Raw genomic sequence first — 12,097 nt, 5'->3', positions numbered from 1 at the left:
AGTGATTCAGTCTACCATAACTAGTGCTAAGCACTATTAGAATTAAAATAGAATGCTGTGATAGAAAGGGCCTGAACTACTACTTCAGTCTGAGTGGTCAGGGAAGGCCTCTCTGAGGCTGCATGTAGGCTGAAATGCAATGACAGCAAAGAGCTGTGAGGTCAAGGAGGAGAACACTCTAGGCAGAGGGAACAGCTAGTGGAAAACTCTACAGCAGAAATAAGCTTAGCATTGGAGAAGTTAATGCTGTCTGGATTGGAAGAAAAGTTACAGAAAGGTAAATGAGTTTTCAATTCATATTTGCTTTTTCAGAATAAGAAAACTTAAAGCTCCATCCTCTCTCCTGCTATTTTCTATGGGAATTTGCCCAAAACTACTGTTATCAGCAGAGCACAAAACACAGCATTCTCATGGATACCCCTAGAGCACCCACAAGGCCAGAGGACCCATCAGCAGGCTACACAGTAAGTTCAAAAGAAGAAAGAACACCCCAAAGAAGAGCTTGTTTTGATCATGGCTTTCAAAATCTTATTGACATTGTCACCTGCAATTACAGCTTACAAACTTTGTTAACATAAACAGGATTTTTGATTATAGATGCTCTGTGATTTATGATGGGGTTACATCCCAATAAACCCATTCTAAAATGAAAATGTCATTAAATAAAAAATGCACATAATATATCTAAGCATCCTAGCTTAGGCTAGCCTACCATAAATGTGCTCAGAACCCTTACCTTGGCCTACACTTGGGCAATATCATCTGGCAACACGGTACACTGTAGAGTTTGGTTGTTTAACCCTAGCATGGCTGACCAGGGACTCCAGCTGGCTAATGCTGACTGGCATTGCAAGAGAGTATCATACTGCACATGGCCAGCCCAGGAAAAGATCAAAATTTAAAATCCAAAGTACAATTGCTACTAAATGCATACCATCGTAAACTTGAAACATTGTGAGCTGAACGGTTGTAAAGCAGGGCTGTCCCTATTTAAACTGAAGCAGGAGCTAAAAGAAGAGACCTTGGTTGCCTGCCCCTGGGGAGGTGTTGTACTGATTTACAGAAAGGCCAGATCAGCTCTTCTTCAGCCTTTGCTTTCTGTGCCGTTGGAAAGCTGCTGCAGGGTTTTCTCAGCAAGCAAAGAGCTATTGAGCAAAGCATGGGCTGCTCTCACCTTTCCCTAAGTCATTCCTTTCTATTGATTCACTTTCCTTCACTCTGAGCATCAGGAAGTCTCAGAACAACTAAGTCTGTGGATTTCCAAATTTACATGCAACCAACAAACATACTTGAGGAGTCTAATACAAATGGCATTTTGGGTTCATGCTCACCTTTTTACCTATGGCATGACTGACTGACTATACCTCCCGTATAGCTGTTGTTGTGATCTCCCTTAAATTCTACCTTCTGTGTGGTATTAAAGGAATGGTTCAAGCACAGTTAATTCTGCACACCCACAGCCCCCAGCAGAGTGCCTGGCACAGAGCAGATAATCGATACTCACTTGTTCTTTTGTTCAGTAAAGACCTTCCAGGCATCTATGTGTCAAGCAATGAGCTGGGGACTGCAATATTAATGTCAGTGCAGATCAAGAGCTAACCATTCTCAAAGACTTCTAGAGGAGCAGAATGGTCATAACAAGGACATCATTCCCATAAAGTAGAGTTAACTATGACCAAATGTTTGAAGATTTGCATATAAGTATGAGCCTGCTCCCATGATCAAACTCCAACCTCAGTAATTGATTTGGGCTATCTGAGCTAATTGCTGGTTTTATAGTGGTTTGTTAATCTCTGTCTTTTCTGGCTCTAAACCACACACACCGAGCTGTTAAGTGTTAAAGGTTAAGCCTCTGCTCTCTTTCCAGCTCCTCGGATGACTGCCTGGCAGCAGAGGGTGAAATGACCTCATTCATCAGAAAGCACAGAGAGAAGTTCTAAGACAAAAGGAGATCTGCAAAGTTAAGGCAGATATTTTCAAGTTGAAATAAAAGACCAACAGACATAGTTGAAGAGCCTAATACATGGTCATAATAAAGTCATGAATGCATCTCACATAAGGCAAAGAAAACCCAGTTGCCAAATCATTTGAGTCAAATACTGTAAGTCTGTTAAGGAAGAAGGCAGCTGCTTCCATTGTCTGAAACCTGGAGCCAAATGTGTTATTTCCCCCAACAACTATCCTTGGTTCCCAAGCATGATATGTTTTATGGCTTGCAAAACCCAATAAGACTGCCCCAGAGTCCAAGTGGTTGCTTCTGTTCTAAGTCCAGTGGCATCTCATACTCTTGATATTCCCATCTGGGCCACATAGTGCCTTCTTTGTGTGCATTTCCTAGTGAACTTTATCACAGGAGCAGTTCAGAAGCGTATATCCTAACAGCTCATAAAAGATACAACTGCACCCAGATGGAATTTTTAAAAAATCAGAATAAGACCTCCCACCCTTGTTGGCTGGAGGTCTCAGATGCTAAGCAGGGGGTTCCAGGTGGGAGAAAGCTGTTCTGGCCCTGCAAGGTCTGGGTCACAATCTAAGAGAGGCCCAGAGAAGGCAGCTGCCTCATCCCTGGGCAGGGCTGTGGGTAGGGTAGAGACAAAACAGGGGGCTCCCGGGGCCACACACCTGCACAGACTGAGTGATGAAAGAAAGAGAGACTTCCCCAACACCTCAGCTCACCAGGGTTTTCTAAATCCTAGAACGAGCTTGTGAACAGTACAGTTATATTGCATTGAGTTAAAGGTCATTCTTAATATAAGCTTTAAAAATGCAGTGCCATTTCAGTAACCAGATCTTGGCATTTATTAATTTTTTTGATGTATCAGGAGCTTCCAAAACTGCAAGTGGCAGCCCCCTTCCTCCACCTATGAGAGCCCATGCGCTGGGGTCCCTCAGACCTTTGGGGTCAGCGAGGGGGTTAGTGGGGAGGAGACAATCAGGAAATCAATACAACTGGAGAATGTGGGTCCCCCTTCTTGTGGCCCCAAAAGGCAGGGCTTGCGGGGAGAGACCACCGAGGGCATAGTCCTCAGGGCCTCTGGGGTCAGCAGCGTGCGGGACACACGAGGGCTCAAGGACCACAGAGGCCTAAACGCCGGGGGTCTCGGCCTCTCGGGGAGTTCTGGGCGGGCCGCGAGAGGGCGCTCAGAGTCCGCCCCGCCCTGTCCGCCTCAGGTGGGTGACCCCGCCCACTGAGACTCGTCCCGCGCCGCCCCGCCCCCCCGCCCCGCCAACCTCGGCCGCTCCGCAGGAGCCGCCCCGCCCCGGCCCGCCCCGGCCCCGCCCACCAGGCTGCCTCAGGTGGGGCTGCCCCGCCCACTCGCCCGCCCGCCTCAGGTGGGTCCGCCCGGCCCGCCCCGCTCGCCCGGCCGCGTCGGGCCGCTTCTCCTCAGCGTCTTTCAGACCGCGGCAGCGGCGCCACAAGTTTTGGCGTTTTCGCGGCGGAGGCGCGCGCCGGCACTCTCCGGCCGACCCTCCAGGGCCCCTCAGCCGCGCCCCGGCGCTCCCGCCGCCCGCAGTCGGGCTGCCACGAGGCCCCGCCGCGCCCTGCCGCGCTCGCCCGCCCGGCGGCCGCAGCCATGTCGCGGGGGCCGGAGGAGGTGAGCCGGCTCACGGAGACCACCTACAGGGTAAGCCGGGGCCCGCGGCGGCTCGCGGTCCGCGCCGCGGGAAGGTCGGGGTCGCTCACCTTGGGGCGAGGACGGGTCTTGAGGCGGGAACGTCCTCCCCTTCCCCTTCCCCTTCCCGCCGACCCGCCGCACCTTCCCCGGGCGCGGGGGCGGAGCAGCAGGGTCCCGCCGTCGGGGCCCGCGTCCTCCTCCCAGCTTCTCGCAATCGGTGGCCGCGCTGGCCTGGCTGCCGGGCGTAAGCCCTGAGAGACCAGGGGAGAGCTCGACTGTCCTCTGAGCAAATAAAGCGCCCAGGAATGTTGGGGGGGGACTCCCCTGTAATTAGGCAGGGCCGGGCCGCCGAGCCGCGGTGGGGGCGCTCGGCCCCGGGAGTCCTGGGGTGGCCGGTTTGCTCTGGGGAAGGCTTGAACCGACCCCCACCTCACCCCAGACCTTTCCTCGCACCGCTTTAAGTTGAACTTGGTTTGTATACATCGGTTATTTTGTGAGGTTACTGGAGTGAAAGAGCACCCGAGATTTTAATAAAATGGACCTAACCTTAAGGAATGCGTTGATGGCCAGTCACCTAACTTTGCATGTATTAGCAGAGAATTTTTCCAGAAACAGACATAGATTTAGGATTAGTGGCCAGTTTAGTAAGTTTAAGTACTTATAAATGAATTCCAGTTGAAATAAGATATGTGTTTAATCATCTGCTATTAATAGAATACAAAACAACTTTTGTTTGAATTCAGCTTAGGGTCATTGAACCCCTGAAACTTTTAAAGTTCTCTAAATTCATTCGTAGCCATGTTTAAGGCCCACCGTTTGGTCGTTTTTATAGTTTTTTTAAACCTTAAAACTTAGTTTCTAGGTTTGCAAGATCTGAGTTCCCAAACTCAGAGGAGTTTATTGACTTTTGTTGGTAGAGAATAATAAAAGAGCATGGAAATTTCATAATCCCTGCAAGTCCAAAAGATTATCAATTCCCTTCATCTTATTAGGGAAAGTGTATACTGTAACCTATGAATTATACTTTGTAGGAAGATACAGTGGACACAATCGACACAGCATTTTCAGACTCAGCAACTGTGACCGGAAACTATTCCTTATTCATATGTTCCCTTAACAGAGGGCAATTTTTAGAGATTTCAGAAATTTGTTAAAGTCTTACATTTGTATTGAGATTGTTACAGTTTAATCCTGAAGATGGTGGGGCAGGGGGTGTGGGATACTGACAAAGTATATAAATAAAACATTCTTACTACTAGACTCTTAGTAGCTATTCTGATGACTGTCAGTTAAGGAAAAACTGTAATTGAGGAATGCAGATCATTACCAATTTGAAGCGGAGTCTAAGTATCTGTTGGGATACAAAAACACAGGAACACAGAAGTTCCTTCACCCTGCTTCCAAGAACATGGGCATATTTGTCTTCCCTGAGATGGGATAACAACTTGAGTCCGCATTCAGATGATTAAAGTCTTCTCTTTGCTCTTTCTCCCACTTTTCCTGACTTATACTTTAGTGTTGACTTGTTGCAGGGGCTGACTCAAGCGAATTACAGTGCCACAAATGCCAACCACTTGATCATGTCATATTACCCAAGAAACTGGAGCAGGAGGAAAAAAAGTGTGGATTTCATCATTTTGGTTATACATAAAGCAGTGTAAATCATTTTCAGTTTTTAAAAGGTTGCAATACACTGAAGATCAGAGTCCTGAACCTAGTTTTCCATTCCCAGGTGTCTGAAAGCATACTAAAAGCTCACTAAATGTTAATTGATTTCAATGACAATTTCCTTGTTAATGTTTTAGGATCGCTTTTTTATGTCAAGGTGGTAGGACAAGAATTTATAGCACCTGGCCAGGTGTGACGGTTCACACATGTAATCCTAGCACTCTGGGAAGCCAACGCAGGAGAATAATAGCTTGAGACCCGTCCCCACTGAAAATAGCTTGAGGTCAGGAGTTTGAAATCAGCCTGAGCAAGAGTGAGACCTGTCCCCACTGAAAATAGAGAAGCATTCACCAGGCAACTAAAAATAGAAAAAATTAGCTGGGCGTGGTGGCTTACACCTGTAGTCCCAGCTACTCGGGAGGCTGAGGCAGGAGGATTGCTTGAGCCGAGGAGTTTGAGGTTGCTCTGTGCTCGGCTGATACTATGGCATTCTAGCCTGGGCAACAGAGCAAGACTATGTCTTAAAAAAAAAAAAAAAGGAATTTACGGCACCAGACAAGTTTATGTAATCTATAAGGTAAAGTGAAAGCTACTAGCCCATGCTTTGACTATGTTGGAAATGCATAGTGAAATTTTACATTCTCATCTGAATGGAAGCCTGAAAAGCCTTTCACCACCTCCAAGTTGCATTCTTCCCTCTGTCATCCCGTCCCACAATGGTCAAAGCTGAAAACAATTTATGGTTAATATGGCAAAAATCTGGCAGTGTTGGTGAATTGAGTTATTTTAAAAAGATATATCCTTTGTTACATAGCAGTCTACAATATTTTACTAATAGAAACACAACCTGACCAGGTGTGTTTACAAAAGCCACCTGCAAACAAGATTTTATGACTTGCTAGGTTTTAGTTTTTTTTAAAATACTCAAATTTCTCTGACTTTGAAATAAAGGAATAAATTCTTTAGAGAAAAGAGGGAATTATAAAGTAGCGTGATCCCTTGTATGTAATATCAAGTATCCTTAAATATATACTATTTGCACATTTGCTGAGTTATATAAAATATATACTTAGACAAGAGATTACTGGAGATCCACGCTAACTCCCAGGAGGATGTGTGTTTTACCACTTCATGAAACAAATGTCCTGATAATCCCCAAAATGTCAAGTAATATTACTGTTGCTAATTAGAGTTCAGGCAAAGATCCCTCCCCCTCTCCACACTTTGGTCTATCATATGCCTGTAACTTGCCGTCAAAAGCTTGATTGTGATTTCGAATGGTTTTCCGGTGAGTATATGCTTTAGTGGTAGGGGAAGAAGTAAAGTTCGAAAAACCCTTAATTAAGAGTAGCAACCACCTTCCTAGAACTGTTAAAGACTTAGGGGTTGAAGAAGGATGGATGTGGTGTCATCCAAGGATGTCCTACCTACATGAATCTTGCTAAACAGCGAGCGCAGTGGGGAAATGATAGAAGTCTTTAAAGATCACCTCAAGGAGGCCTGTTCAAACAACTCTTTAAAATTGTGGACAACTCCATCTTCCAACCCCACCTTAGGTTACTTTACCTTCCCCCTCATAACACTTACTACCTTAGGATATACTATGTAATATATTTATTTTTCTTTCTCTCTCTCTTCCCACCCCAACTAGAATGTGAGCTCGAACCAAGGAGACAAGCTTTGTTTTGCTGTACCCTAAGCAGTTAGAACAGCTTCTGGCACATAGTAGGCGTGGATATTTGTTGAATGAATAAACAATTTATAAGCACCTATCCTGTGCTAGGTTCCCCATCCTTACCTTGAGACTTTCCATAGAGCATTTTGTTAAGTACATATTAGCCCTCGAGGTGGAAGTGGATTTTGTTTGCTTTTTAACCATTTTTAAACTGAAGAACTCAGGCCTAGAGTCTGAGTAACCAGCTTCCACATCCTATTGACCATGCCAGTCTCTGTATAGTCATACAGCTTCTGATGACCAAAAAATGTACAGACCAGATGCATTTTCATAATTTTCATGATGTAAGATGTCACCAAAATTTTCTATCATTCTGTTAATTCATTATCACTGACTGACATGTTTCAAACCTTTTAATAAGACAGTGAGATGCTTTTGTTCTTTAATTGGGCAAAGTAAGCAATCTTGGCATACATACTAGGGTTTGTTTAATGGTTTTTAATGTTCTTGGGTTTAATGGGAATGTGTAAGTGAAAGTCCCGGCCTGGTTGGTTTGCAGAGCTAGCATGTGACACTTCAAAATGCCTTTTTAAAGCACCCTCTCTAAGGTATGTTTATTGCTGTAGCTATCTATTTGATATTAATCTTTTCCCTTAACACCACTCTCTTAAGATGTACTGAAGATAAAAGGGGATTTACAGAAGCCTAGACAACTTGCTCTTGGCTCCAGGATGACTAAAAAAGGGGACAGTAAAATCAGGTGCCAGGTAGAAAAAAGGGTTGTCAGGTATCGAATATTAAAGTGAACAGCCCAATACTTTAGCTTTTGTCTGACAAAAATATAAAGTCAAATGAGATTTTTTTGGTCATAAACATTTTTTTCTTGATAAGAAAGAGATTTTAGAACCATGATAACACTGCTATGCAGCTGCCTTTATTACGAAGCCTGGAGGAGGGGGACCAGTTGGTCAGATGACACCATTCACAAGTTTCATGTAGCTTTTGGGTTTATATTCATGACATTGTTTTGGAATTGGGCATTCTTGCCTTGTACAGACCTGCAAGGGAAACCTAATGAGCATGGAATTACAACAAATTGGATTTTTGTTTTCTTTAGTGTTCCACACAGCTATTTATTCTGCAGTTTAAAAGTAAAAATTATTATAAAAGCTGGCTGGGCATGGTGGCTCACACCTGTAATCCCAGCACTTTTGGGAGGCTGAGGCCAGAGGAACACTTGAGGACAGGAGTTCAAGACCAGACTAGGTGATACAGCAAGACCCCCGTCTCTACAGAAATTTTTTTTTTTTTAATTAGCCAGGCGTGGTGGTGCACACCTATAATCCCAGCTATTGGGGAGGCTGAGGCAGGAGGATTGTTTGAGCCCAGGAGTTTGAGACTACAGTGAGCTATGGTCACACCATTGTACTCCAGCCTGGGCAACAGTGAGACCCTGTCTCAAAAAAAAAATTATTATAAAAGCTACGCAAATATTAATTTTTATCTGTTGACACGTAAATATATTTTTTAATTTATTTTCAAAACTTTTTATTGAACTGCAGTATACATAGAGAATGGTGTGCTTAAATGTACATAGCTCACTAACTGTCACAAACTGAACCCACCTGAGTAGCTAACACCAGCTCAACAAGCAGACCAGGAGCACTCCCTGAAGTCCCCAGTCACAGCACCCTTTGATGGTAGCCACTCTCCTGATATCTAGCTGCATTCATTAGTTTGGCCTATTTTGTCTGTCTGCTTTTACTCATTGTGTTTGTCAGATACTCTGTGTTGTTGGGAGTAATTGTAGTTAGTTCTTTTCTTTGTGATATTCTGCTGTGTGAATATATATATATATATCATAATTTATTCTTGGCAAGTCATTTTGATTATTTTTAAACTACTTCAGGATATTATGAATAGTGCTTGAAGAACATTCTGGTACAAGGCTGATGGGCATAGTCCCTCATTTCTTTTGAGTACATGCACAGGAACAGATTTGCTAGGTGTTAGGCATTCAAGTATTTAGTTTTAGTAGAAACCACCAAGCATTTTCCAAAGCGGTTGTACCAGTTTCCATTCCCACTAGTAGTGCAAGAGACTCATAGTTGTTCTTCATCCTTGCCAGCAGTTGATACTTTCCATCCTTTTAATTTTTGCCATTCTCATGGGTACGTGCAGATAAAGTTTTAAAATTAAAAACAAAACAAACAAAACAGTTTGTTTCAGGCCCACTGGTCATCTCCTGTTTCTCTGTAGGATGTCTGCAGCCTGAGTAAAAGCCCCGTGGGGGATACTTAATGTCAGAAGATAGAGGACCTAGGGAACATGGGTCTAAGAAAGGCCATACAGTTGTGGTATTTACTACAATAAAATATAAGTTTTTAGACTCTAAAGCTATCATAGCTGAACACATCAAAGGGTTTTATTATGTAAGAGATGTTGAGGGCAAAAGATGAGCTTTTTCAAACGAACTGGATTACTTGGGGTGGGGTGCAGAGTTATGGTTAATTGAATTTCTTTGTTAATTGAGTATTATTGAAAGTACCTTTCCTTTTCTTTTTGTGTAACTTATTCTTGAAAAGTTACATAAAAAGCACAATAGGCTAGTTTTTAAAGAGAATTTCAGCGAGTTAAAGTTTACTCAAGATTCTAAGACTAGTACTTGCTAAAGGAAATGTTATTTTTGAGTCTTCTCCCCAGTTAAATTGTAATTGTACATGCTTGAGAACAAGTCCCCCAAATTATACTTTTCATTATCTCCCACAATCATTCATATGCATTTGTATGTATGTGTATTTAATCTTGGCAGCTTTTTGAAACTATTTTTCTCTGATACTAGAGTATTTCCAAAGTTTCTATGAAATTTTACACTGAAAATAAGTCACCCAGAATCCCGCAACCCAGAGGTAACACTACCTCTTATTGTTACTCTTCCTTATGTTTTTCGGTACATACTCCCATGTCTGTCAGGACTCTGTGATTTATCGTTTTGATGACTCCACAGAACTCCATTCTTCATCATAATTTATTGATCCAGCCCTGTTGTTGGGCATAGATCATTGCCAGTACCCTGCTGTTACAGCACTTCAGTGGACATCATTGCAGGTAAAGCTTTGCACAGACCCGTGATGTTTTCCTTAAGCCAAATTCCCATAAGGGAGCTTCGGGCCAAAGGGCAGGTACCTTTTAAAGCATATTTGTTCCACATTGCAAAATGCCCTCCAGAAAACGTGCACCCAATTATGCTGTAATCTGCATTGTGGAGAGTGCTCCTTTCCCTGAACTCCCACCAATGAAGTAGATATTTATTAATTTATTTTTGAGCCTGGGTCACAGTATGTTTGTTGCCCAAGCTGGGCTTAAACTCCCAGGCTCAGGCGATCATCCCACCTTAGCCTCCTGAGTAGCTGGGACTGCAGGTGCACACAGCTGTGCCTGGTTCAATTAATTAGGTCAGGCGTCCTCAAAGTTTGGCCATGCGGGCTGCCTAGCACATTTATCTGGCCCTCCGGGTGTTTTTGCCATGGCTGCCTGTCCTGTTTAGCAGCCGACTAGTCCCGGGCCCACAGTGTGCACTCTTCAACGGTCTGAGGGACAATGAACTGGCCCCCTGTTTAAAAAGTTTGAGGACCCCTGAATTAGGTAGATCTTTTAAAACCATTTCCTTTTTTATAACTCACAGAAAGTGTATGTATGTGTGTGTTTTTGCAGTGGTATAGCATGTATACCTATAACATGTAGAATATGGACATTGGCTAAAGCACCTGAGAATTGTTATCTACTATGATTGGGCATACTTTCCCCCCAAAACTTAGAACTTGTGGCTTTATGCTGAGTAATTTCAGCTCTCTGAGCTTTCATACCTGTATACTTCTGTTCTTATTTTTCTCAGCCTTAATTTTATACTTCTACTTATGTTTTCCTGACCTTGAGTCTTTGTGGTTTATCATGATTATAATGACTGTCCTGGTGTAACAGCTGCCTGAAGTCTTTATGGATAAAGGTGAGGCACATGTAAGTGAAAGAAAATGTGGCTATGTTTTCTCTCTTTTAAAAATAAAAGAAACATATTACCAATATGTGTTCTTAAACCAGGAAGCAAAATAGGTGAGCCCTACTCAGGGATCTAATTGATCATTCCCAGCCTCCTAGAGCTATGTGTGCTTTAGAGAGAAGAGCAGATAAGTGAAGATGCCCTTGGGTTTGTTGCTTAAAGTGTTTTTATTTTTATGGTACTTTGGAGGTTAAAAAGTTCCTAAATAACAGCAATTCCTTCACTCACAATATCAAACAAGAGCTCTAGTTAACTCTAGAGCAGGAGGAGGAGAACTTGGATTTATCACTTACACTCTACCTTCTTGAGTGCTTACATTTTTTATGTGAATGGTTTACTTTTATAGTGTTTAACCTAAATGAAGCAGAAATATATATATATATAGTCCATTTTTTTTTTTTTTTGAGACAGAGTCTCCCTTTGTTGCCCAAGCTAGAGTGAGTGCCGTGGCGTCAGCCTAGCTCACAGCAACCTCAAACTCCTGGGCTCAAGCGATCCTACTGCCTCAGCCTCCCGAGTAGCTGGGACTACAGGCATGCACCACCATGCCCGGCTAATTTTTTCTATATATATTAGTTGGCCAATTAATTTCTTTCTATTTATAGTAGAGACAGGATCTCGCTCTTGCTGAGGCTGGTTTCGAACTCCTGACCTTGAGCAATCCGCCCGCCTCAGCCTCCCAAAGTGCTAGGATTACAGGTGTGAGCCACCGCGCCCGGCTATAGTCCATTTTAATGGGCAAAAAGTTTTAAAAACTAATCTAACATTTGCCATTTGTTTGCAAATTAACCTTTTTACCTAATTTTAAATCTTAACATTTTTATCTTAAATTTTACATACGGGAGGGAGTACATTTTTAACATTTAGCAACCTGAGACTACAAATGCAATGGAAAATTAACTGAACAAAATTAAAAACACTCAAATTCCAGCTCTTAAGACTCTTTTAAAAGTCGTTCCTGCTGTTGCAAGCAGCTGATCCCCTTCAAGGTGCAGCCATGTCCTTGAAAGGTACAAAAGCAGTAATGACAACCTGTCAAAAGTAGGGGGACAAAGTTCAAGATGATTAAAACATACGGCC

The 12,097-nt window shown here is 43.2% G+C and overlaps 1 protein-coding gene across 1 annotated transcript in view; it reads left to right on the top strand.

The window, feature by feature from the left end:
* The first annotated feature begins 3,330 nt into the window (after positions 1-3,330).
* BAIAP2L1 (BAR/IMD domain containing adaptor protein 2 like 1) overlaps positions 3,331-12,097 on the top strand; it is an 81,368-nt gene continuing 72,601 nt past the window's right edge. Inside the window, exon 1 of the mRNA XM_012759172.2 lies at positions 3,331-3,626. Within this exon, the coding sequence (XP_012614626.1) occupies positions 3,576-3,626 (51 nt within the window). The 5' untranslated portion in view covers positions 3,331-3,575. The remainder of the gene's footprint in view (positions 3,627-12,097) is intronic.

This window comes from Microcebus murinus, chromosome 19 (assembly GCF_040939455.1).
Source record: "Microcebus murinus isolate Inina chromosome 19, M.murinus_Inina_mat1.0, whole genome shotgun sequence".
NCBI lineage: Eukaryota > Metazoa > Chordata > Mammalia > Primates > Cheirogaleidae > Microcebus > Microcebus murinus.
Note: the sequence above shows the minus strand (reverse complement) of the source record. Positions and strands in the feature narration are given on the sequence as shown.